The sequence below is a fragment of the Lottia gigantea genome (genome assembly GCF_000327385.1).
Source record: "Lottia gigantea unplaced genomic scaffold LOTGIsca_25, whole genome shotgun sequence".
NCBI lineage: Eukaryota > Metazoa > Mollusca > Gastropoda > Lottiidae > Lottia > Lottia gigantea.
The window spans coordinates 2,239,804-2,250,569 of NW_008708752.1; the positions used below are offsets into that span (position 1 = coordinate 2,239,804).

General features: G+C 34.9%; 1 protein-coding gene across 1 annotated transcript; it reads right to left on the reverse strand.

Annotated features, from left to right (window-relative positions):
* Positions 1-899: 899 nt before the first annotated feature.
* On the reverse strand, positions 900-9,286 carry LOTGIDRAFT_160599 (hypothetical protein; the record flags this gene model as incomplete). Its single annotated transcript, XM_009055710.1, has 10 exons — positions 900-953; positions 1,493-1,603; positions 4,908-5,052; positions 5,860-6,024; positions 6,991-7,099; positions 7,433-7,470; positions 7,714-7,874; positions 8,071-8,148; positions 8,560-8,653; positions 9,123-9,286. The coding sequence occupies 10 exons, from the start codon at positions 9,284-9,286 to the stop codon at positions 900-902; spliced, it is 1,119 nt and encodes a 372-aa protein (XP_009053958.1).
* Between the last annotated feature and the right edge of the window lie 1,480 nt (positions 9,287-10,766).

A 10,766-nucleotide genomic window follows, 5' to 3' on the forward strand; every position in this document is an offset into this window, starting at 1 on the left:
TTTTTGTATTTTCGATTCAACTTTTGATCCTCAAATACCCAATTTTCCTGATGAAACAAGGTTACAAAAGGTTATATTGTGCGCCAGTAATCAAACGTGGGAGTAGTTGGTGTCATATTCAAGTTATGTGATGGATGTATTTAGTGTAACATACTCACTCCACTTTCAGAACACTTAATGTCGTTGTGCGATTGGGTTCGTTAATAGAAGATAAGCATTGCAAATATTTTATAATATTTATAAGGTTTGTTGTGGTCCAAAATAAATGCAAGGGAATAAAACTGGAAATTATCGAAATTTAACCCCAATTTTTTACCCATCGCTTCTCGAATAGTCATCAACCGCTGCACTTTTTCATGCTTATATCAGTAATTTCTAAACACAAACATAATGTCCCTTGATTTATGTCCGGAAACAGAAATCTGCTGAATAATGGGCTCTCTGTATAATAATATTGGTAATATTATACTAATAAATTGGATATTTGAGCCAGTACAACGCAAAGGAAGTATGAGCAATTTATCAATTTGTGTACAGCTTTTTTTCAGAAAAAAAAATTGTTAATAGCAAATGGAAACTGGGTGGATTTTTCCTTAAATAAAATGATTACGGGCTATTTTTAAGCCAAATGGTTTTGACGGCATAGTTTCGTCAAATTCTTTCTCGAAATCCACATAATAACAATGTCGAAATCGATACTGTTAGATAGATAGAAAAGAAACAACAAAAAATGACCTAAAATTAATTCTAACGGTAAAAAGTCTCCAGGACAACAACGTTTTGTGTTCAAAGTTATACAATTATGTTCAATGGCATAAATGATCATTTCACACTTGGCATTTCCGTGAAAACCTATTCTATACACATCCAAGTAAGTCTACAAAGAAGATCCACGGCTCTCACATATAAGGTGGTGCGCTGGTATCCATTTTACATTCTCCGCGTAAACACCACTGAAATACAAAGTTTGATGTGACAGTATTATCTTGTGAAAGTTCTGAGATGGGGGAATTATCGCTCGTGATGGTCAATGGAAATTATGTCAATCATCGATAATATGTGTTTAAAAAAAAAAATTCACGTATCAAAACATTTTGCATCAACTAGTAAGTTGCATTGTGAATTTGAGTTACTTAAAAAGGTAAAATTGCCTTATTTTTACAACTAATGGTAAAAAAAAGCCAGTCGCCAGTTAGCAAACCTATATGAATAAATATATTGCTCTCATTGTGCCTTTAAACGTCCCGGTGCATCATTCTTTTTGACCAATCGTAGAAATGGAAATCTTTTAGCTAACCCAATCAGTAATAGTGTTCACAGCTCACCGTCGAAATTTGAGCCTTCAAATTCATGTGTGCCCAGAATTATCCAAGTTTGACGACACGTCATTTTAAGATACTCTGCGATGTATAGAAAATAAAGTGGGAGTGCAAACCATTTTTGCCGCCCACCCCCTTCATCCCCGTTGGGGGTATGTACAAAGACACGTTACCTGTTTGAAACCACATGGTGTGCCTTCCATTGCCTGTATTGGTTTACACTGTCCAGTTTTAACAATATAGCAGTATAACTTATTACATATTTTATCATCCGGTACCATTCCCTGCAGAGAAAAAGATGTTACAGTTGATTTTTGAAGCAACATTGCTAGTTAGCCCAGTGAGCTATCATAAGGCACCTTTTCAAGCGAATAGAACACTATCAATACATGCCTTTAAAATTTAAGTCTTTTTTAAATCCCGGTACCCAATTGTAAAGTAAATCAACTGTCGTGACATTAAATAATTATTTATATGATATGACAGTTCTACTTTAAGAAACTAGTGTAAACCTTTATTTCAAAGCGAACGCTTTTAACACTTTAGATGCAATGAATTGCGAACATTAAGGGTTTATGACAATTAATCACGAAATGAACATTAAATTACAATTTTCGGTGATGTATTCTGCACGTACACCTAATGATGAGAAGCCTAATTATTTTGAATAGCACATTTTCAGTGGTTTATTCAGTGAAATTAGGTCTTTTGCAATTCATTGTTGAATAACAAGGGGCGGCGGCGGTCGTACCAATCTTTTTTAAAAATTTCGTTTTTAGTGTTTTTTTTTATTTCTGATAGCGAAACCTAAAGTAGAACAAAATGCCTCTTTTGGCTTCGCTATCCTAGAGTTTATCCTTGATGTCAAGATACTGGTTCAGCATGACTGGATTTGATTGGTTAAGAATAAAGTTTTCGGAACAGGCCTGTGATAGAAAACTGTCTGGATTACAATGGAGACGAAAATATCACACAAAAAGAAACGAAATGTTAATGTTATTTTAATAAGATTGGGGAAATACCATCTGCATAGAAAATGGAATGTCTGAATCTTTTCTTTCAATTTTCAAAAGCATATTGTTGTTGTTTTTTGTGTTAATATTGTAAATATGGTACTTTAATGGCACCAGTTTTAACTTTAGTCCTATTTCAAAATCAATAATCCTTTATTCAACCTTTAATTACGATCAGCATACATAAAATTCTTTTCACATATACACTGTCAATAGATACTTTTTTCTGGCATGCATTTATTGTTATCAAAGAAGAAAACCGAATGTCGGATACAGCTGCAATTGACGTCTATCAGCTATCAGAGGACAATAAATTTAGAGATACCATATTTATCATTAAAAACTTCCTCATTTATAATATATATAACTTCCTCATATGTAAATATTTTTTTTATCGCTGTATTGATGTATTGAGCACTATCTTAAAGGGAATTTTTTTTATTGTACTTTATATACTCATATCAATAGTTCAATTGCTACTGCCAATATATTGACAAACTGTTATTTTGATGTCAGGTCAGTTTTGTGTGTCGAATAGAATGCTAGGATTGTGATGTTGACAGAATGTTCGCGAAGTACGTAGACCACCGCCTGGTGGCATGATGTTCTTGGTTAATCAATAAATTGCATGTGTAACGTTCCAGAACAACAATCTTTACAAATATCAAATTCTAATGGATCATGTTTATGGATGAGGTCTAGTCGTTGACAGATGAATTACACGATTTTCCCCATTTTAGCCAACTTCGATTATATCACTTTTCGACGAACCTTAATTTTCACGTATGACTGAAAGATAATGTCCCATTATTAAATTAATCAAAACTGAAACAGATGAAAATTTCAGGCTAAATAAAACTTACATCTGATGGTTCTTCTATTTTGTCCAATGCTATACATTTGGACGAGATTTTGAGTTACGGAAATGTCTTGCTTATATGATTTTTATTCACCTTTTTCAGCTATATTATACTGTTCCGAATATGGTGGGTTATACATACTTCAAGAATATCTGACACTAAATAGGCGAGGTATGGCTTTCTCAATATACGACAGATTCGAGGTACGTGGCATATTCAGATTTCTTGAAAACCTGACTAGATGCGTGCGAGGTAGGGCATAATAAGCCTCCTGGATTATCCGACATGACAGAATGCGTGGAAAGTTAGACTGGCATGACAGATTCGAGAAAGGACATGTTGAGCCATCTGGAATGTCTATCAGATGCGTGTCAGGGCAAATTCAGTCTCTTAATATACCTGACATGACAATTGCGTGGAAGGATAAACTTCTAGAATACCTGACATGGTAGATGGGAGGCAGAACATACTCAGCCTCCTAGAATATCGGACATGACAGAATCGAGGCAGGACATATACAGACTTCTAGAATACCTGACACGACAGATACGGTAGAATCCAGGACATGAAGACAGGAATGTCTGACAGATGTACGACAGTGCATGGATACTCGTTAAAACATATAAGTGTCATCGATACACAGACTATAAATGGTCTTTTGTATCTCAGTTATTTCTTGAAATTGATCTGTCCAGTCGTCCTTCCCCCAATTCATTCTGGTTATCTAAGCCTTTCCAATGGATGACTGATGTATTCTGCACTTATTGAACCCGTCTTTCCAAAGCGAGTATGTCGAAAAATCCCGTTACAAAATTATTTTTTGATAGAAACTCGCCACTGTGTCGCAAAACTGTAGCCATGATCAAAGTAATATAGAAAAATGAACCCATAATGATGATGATGATAACGATGATGAAATACAATCATCATTGGTTCAATACTACTTTCATTTCACTATAGTTATATAGTGTTTTTCGCAAATTCATTTCCGTAATATAATATCGTTTGTTATATAGAAATATTACCGGAAACAACAAAAAATGTTTCTCTTAAATCAAATTCAAATAGAAAACAGAAACTTGATATATTTCGGAATGAAATTGACAATACAGATAAACCTGAATTTAGACGGAGGTTGCCACGTGTTTATGTTCTTTATCAATCCGGTTATAACACACTATCTTTCTAACCAAAGTTTCCCTTGCCAGTGATACAGATAGGGGTCTGTACTGCATATCGTCCCCCGTCTGCAATAGCCCAATCTCTTCTTTAATCACAATTGTAATCTAACAAGTTTTCTACCAAAAGTAATAGCAAAAATACCTGTTATATTTGACAAAATACTAGTTTTATAATTAATTTCGCTGAGGGCAAGCATGACAGTTTTATTCTGTAACAGGTGATAAAATCACAGCATAATTATCATCATCTGAGTGATAATTAATATTCTAAGCAAATCACACTCATGATAGAATGAACTTATTAAAAGTGACGTTGGTTTTTTTCGGGAATTAGCTTCATAATAACAAGAGCCGATCGGCACGCTCGAAGAAAGATGACGGAGAAGTTAGAGAGAGGTTGCTTACCCAACCAGACATATCTGGTCCTTTCCGTTCCTCAGACGTGATATCCATGTATGGATGGGATATCGGCATACCGCCCGTATACCACCTCCGATGAACTGGTATGGAAAGATTTGTCAGGCCAATGCTTACCTTGCAATGGTATGACATTCCACCTTGGAATATCTTACACTGTATATCAGGAGTGTATTTTTGTAGGGCTTGTTGTCTTGTAAAAACTGTCCACTCAAAGAGATTACCGGTAGTGGCGGGGTCAAACAAGCAATTCCTGTTTTTCCTGTAAGATAAGGCAGACTAACTTAATGTACTAGACTGGTAATGCTAGTTTATAATGAAGTTCATCTTGTTATGTGCCATATGTCAATTAGTTAAATTGGATGAAAAGGGACGCCTGTGCTGTTAATTTACAACTTTTTTACAATCGTCAAGATGAATTTTTCAGACGAGTTGATGAATAGTGCCCAAGTCTCTATAGTAAAAAACCTAACTAATACTGTTTACGTCCTTCTTGGTTGAGGTTTCAATATTATATTTTATCAGCAGTTGCGATATGATATCACCGAGTTTTCTAGAAGAGTAAGCATTTATTTCACTATCATTAGAGTGCTGGAGAAGAATATAAATTTGGACCGACAGGTTGGTTTTCCCTGTAAAGAAGCAGTATTCAGATGGGCGCCAATACTGATGCAATCTAATTAAATTAGATTACAGTTTCGTTCCGTTATATTTTTTTTTTGATCGGACTCCATAGTAATCTAAGGAAATTTATACCAATACCTTGTATGGATGGTTGACGCTATGAGCTATTCATAGCAGCCAAACTCACGGCCAGTCTGCCTTCAATCAGAATCATTTATAAATAAACATCGACATTGGTCATATAGCTCTACTTTGGGTTTCGCTATCCAATAATTCGTAGTCGAAATTCAGACACGAATAGTTCAGAAATGAACATCAAAGGTACACGGTGTTGGTATAAATCATTTTAGATTACTGGAATCTGAACAAAAAAATAACGCAACTAATCTTATTTTAATTAGATTAATACTGATGCCTCACAAGCAAATCTGATTTGAAATTATACCTTTTCAGTGTCTCTTTAAATAGCCGGAAGTATGTGATGGAACAATCTGAGAACTTCCAGGGATTTGTCTCTATCTGTTCTGACCTAGTTCCAACATAGTAGGCCATTATATATTGTAGGTCACTCTGGCACAAGTTTCCGGTACCATCATGTTCAGAACCAAGACTGAAAGTAACAGACATAATGTACATGGGCACATACAAGGCCTTGAAAACGTTATATTGCTTTATGAACTTTGAACTATACTACGTACTTACCAATAACCTAGCCGAAATATCGACAATTTGAAATATAAATCGGATAAACCGTAGAATCAAAAAATGATGCTGTAAAATAAACATTTGACATATTTGATATTTGATATTAACTTTCATAATGTGTCATTCTCTCTGGAACGCAATAATGCTATGGGAAAAATCTATAATACTGTCGACGAATTGTGGCTATTAAACCATGTATAGATAGTCTTAATTCTTGATATATTTTTCTACATTTTATACATTTCTATAATTCATCACAGCTTCCTTTCTTTCACTACAATGATTTTGAGTTGACATAAGTTAATTGATGAATTAACACAATTACAGGTCCCTTTAGATTAACATTGACTTTATTTTATACGAAAACGGCAATTATTTCCTTTCTAAATTATCTCCCTTGGAGGCTCGTTATATTTTCACGCTAATGGTGTCAGCTCGCAAATTCACTTAGTCCACTTTTATGATACTGCCCACTTCGGGGTAGGTTGAATTTGGTCAAGAAGATTCCACGTGCAAAACACTTTGGAAAATCTTTATATACGGCTGAAAAGCACCAATCAATAAATATAAAGAAATGATTTTAAAAAAATTGAAATCTTTGCGCGATGTTTTCGTCTCTCCATGGATATGATGTACCGAATATGTTGCCTTGTGATTTATGCATTTATTGATGATCCTTGGACTGAAATTAATTATTAACTTTAGCAAAATTTTATTACTTTACCAATTCAATTTACGTGCAATTGTTCTGAGAGATTTTCTTGATAACCTCGACTAACGAATCGCGGGGTAGCTATACACAGAAAAGTTGTCAAAATACTCTACTTTGGGTTTCTTTGGTATTATCAAAAAACGGGTCCTTAACCCTTACCTGTGTCCCAGCTCATGTGTAGCTGTCTCAATGGTAGTAACTGTGTTTCCATGGTCTTCTATTATAGACACTGATAAGTCAGAACAAATTCCTTCGAAGAACGCTACACCTAAAAAGGGAATAGCACAATGGAAAACATGATTAAAATGTAGATTTGGATTAAACAATCATTGCAACGTTTCATTACACATACATATTGTTGGACATTGATTTGTATCGACGTTCCACTTTTAGCAGTGTTTTGGTCGGTTAGCATGACATTGACGATCAAAATTATTCCCAAAGCAACATCCCGATCAGAATTTGAATAGTAGATTGAAGAAAAGAAGACATTGTTTTCTTCTGTTATCAAAATCGTGTGATATTAGAGAGAATGTTTGGCATGATGATGAATTGAGCGAGACAAACTAAAGAAACGATGAATAATATTTGTAATTCATACCGATGGTGGACGTCTTGCCTTCAGAAGCTATATCAAATCTGAAAAGAGATATTTTATTCATCTACTGATATTTTTACTTCGGTTCAACCTTGCCTGTCAAATCTAGGTTTTAGTTTTTGAGAATTTTCACAATCACAATGACAAAAGCCAAATTTGGAAGAACGTATGGTTTTTAAATAAAATAAAAAGTCTCTGAGATCTGATAACAACATATTGAAAACAAATCGGAAGCACTTTCACAAATTACAGAGAAATCCCCTTAACGCTGCCGACTACCTTACCCAGTAAACGTCATAGCATGGTCATATTCCGGAAAAGCGTGTCCAAACTGCTTGAGGTAATCACGAAAATCATCTAATGCATCATCAACGTCCACGACACCACGTTCTTTTCCCAGTTGTTTGGAGGCTCGAGCTGATGTCCAAAACGAAGCTTGGGGTTTCTGAAATGACGGAGATTAATTGCCTTTTTAAGACTTTCAAATGAGTTTCAACTTTTTGTTCAATCTGACCAATATGCCAAGCACTAGTTAGCTGGTCACGACATAGTCGCATGGTTCAAGTTAAACGACATATGCAGCCTTTTACGACATAGTAAACTGACATTATGCACAAACAAAGAGCCAAAAAAAACATTACCGTACATATCATTACACCCTTTAGTCGAACTTTTATAGAGTAATCAGTAGCTGCTATATCTCCATATCGAAGATCCATCTTAAATAAGCCAATAAAATGAGCATCAAATTATATTCTAGACCATTACGTATTTCAAACCGAATCTAAAAATGACGTATACACCCTGCTTGGTTGTAAATCCACATACGTTACTTTTACCATTTAGTTATTATATATTATATGGACATAGACAGGTATGGACTAGGCGTTAGAGACTACTTGCCTTATGCTTTTGTAACCAAGTCAAAAAAAATAATATCGGAAATGGTGTCATATTGAAATTATTTGAAAACTTAATACAAAACTGCCCATGAATAATTTCATACGAGTCAAGGGTCGGAATTTGTTGGCTAATAAATATTATATTATACGATCAAGGGGAACAAACTTTCAACAAGGGAAAATGTAGGGTTTGTATTTTTTTGGTAGATTGGTAGAAAATTTGCTCACCCCTTGGACTATGATGGCGTAGCGTTGTTTCAGTAAATTAAATATGACAGAATCTGGAACAGGTTGACCCATGGCCAGCATCTCGTCTTTCATCCTATAATAGATTAATAACAATCACTTTTAGGTCATCGTCTAAGAAAATTACCATAATGGAATTCTGTTTTATTTATGACAATTATATATGAAAACATGGAAAGTCTTCATCTGTCACCCAAGTTTAGAATTTAAACACATCTGACAACAGATCGAAGATACGAAATAAACAGTTGCCACCATATGCGAGGGGGATACCGAGTTGACAAAAACAGCCTCAAGTACAAGTTGTTTCAGTATAGCGACAAAAGCAACACATAGTGATCGTAAAGCTTTTGGAATTTTTGGACTTCCAGATTGAAGAAAAACTAACCGCAACTATGAAATAAAATTAAGACTCAACCCATGTCTGTAGTTCCTGTATCACAAGTCGAGCTTGTCCAGGTTATGAAGTGATTAAATACTATTTAAAGGGACAGTTCACCTGCCAAAGGGTTATACACAATAATACCAACATAATCAACTTTTACCCATGATAAATACTGTCATCCAAAAATACCAGCAACTCAACACCTAGCTCCTCTTTACCAAACATCCCGTTTCCTGGTGGAACCCACATATTAGCGCCTCCATTCCATTGACTGCCTTGGTTGCTCCACATATTTCCAGCGAACCATGGTACTCCATCAGCCATTCGTTTGCTATAACAATTTCCATGCTGGACATGACTTCCATTGGCATCTTTAAAACAATATTGTCAAATTAGGAATATTTTAATTTAGATACAAGTAGAATGTGATAAAATCTTAGATTCCAGACCCAATTGCACATATTTAAAAGATTATAAGATATGGAAATTGTTGACTTCAGAAAAAATCTTCCGTACATCGTTCGTAAATCAGAATTTTCGACGACAACAACCAATTCTCAGGATGGGTTCATGTCGGTCTTAAGCCAGACACAATCTGACTGCAACTGGCTTTTCAATGACTACTAGTTGCTGATCACTCGATGGATTTAGTCGACCCGATACCAACGACTGCAACATTGCAGATGCCACTGGATGTTATCAGATGGTGATGTTCCATGGTGAACATGGTGAGCAGCTCTTAGTATACAGGCAATTTTAAGATAAAAATATGAGTATTTCACTCGACTCAGTGAGATGCATTCAATCGCCAGTCAATGTGTGTTTCGCCTTTACAAAGACTCTTAAGAATATTACTTTTACAAATTCATCCAATTTTATTATTTTTTGATTCGTGAAAAAAAATGCTTTGTTACAAATTTATCGATTCATTTGAATCTTAATGGAAAGTTTAATGCATATTATTATTGATTTTGCATTTGTATTATAATTTCAAAACTTACTTTTCCTTTTTGTCCCGCGGGTGGCATTTTTTAGATTTGTCTTGTATAGTCTATACACCGTGTTAGTATTTCCATTCTCAGACGAAGACCTACTGTGGTGTTGTTTTATTTCATAGCCACTTCCATTTAGATACACGGTGCCTACCTAGACACATATAATAGAAATATTTTTAAAAATACAAATTGTTTTGACGTGACGTGTGCGGCGCCATGGAGGGTTTGCTTACTCTTTTGGACACCTGATACCACTTTCACAATGAAATACTTACTCACTTATGAAAACCAGAAGGTACCGACGTATCGATAAATAGCGCACATAATGTGCATATCAGTGAGTTATATCTTAATTCAGCAATTATTGTTTTAGTGGGATACAATAAACGCCAAGGATATCAATGGTCTGGGAAATTATCATGTTCCACAGTAGACTGAATTCATCCGATTTGACTGTCCCGGGGCCAGAGAATTTAATAAGAAACCGAAATCTGAGATATCTTATTATTTTCAATCCGGTTTCAGAGTACCTTTACTTTTGATCGGAAATAAGAAATAAATGAAAATCGGGCGTTCAGTTAATGATATACTGATTGGCAATTATTTGCGTCGCATATTTTAGAAGTAAAGTTTTCAGGAAATTATATGAAAACATTTTGGTTTGATCATGGGTCGGAAAAATAAAAGTGTCCTTTTTTTTGAGTGATTCATGTTGCCTTTCAACTGAATAAAATACAATATTTCCAAAGTTCTTTACATATTGAACTTACTGGGCTGTCGAGCTATAAAGCTACAGGATGCATATTTTA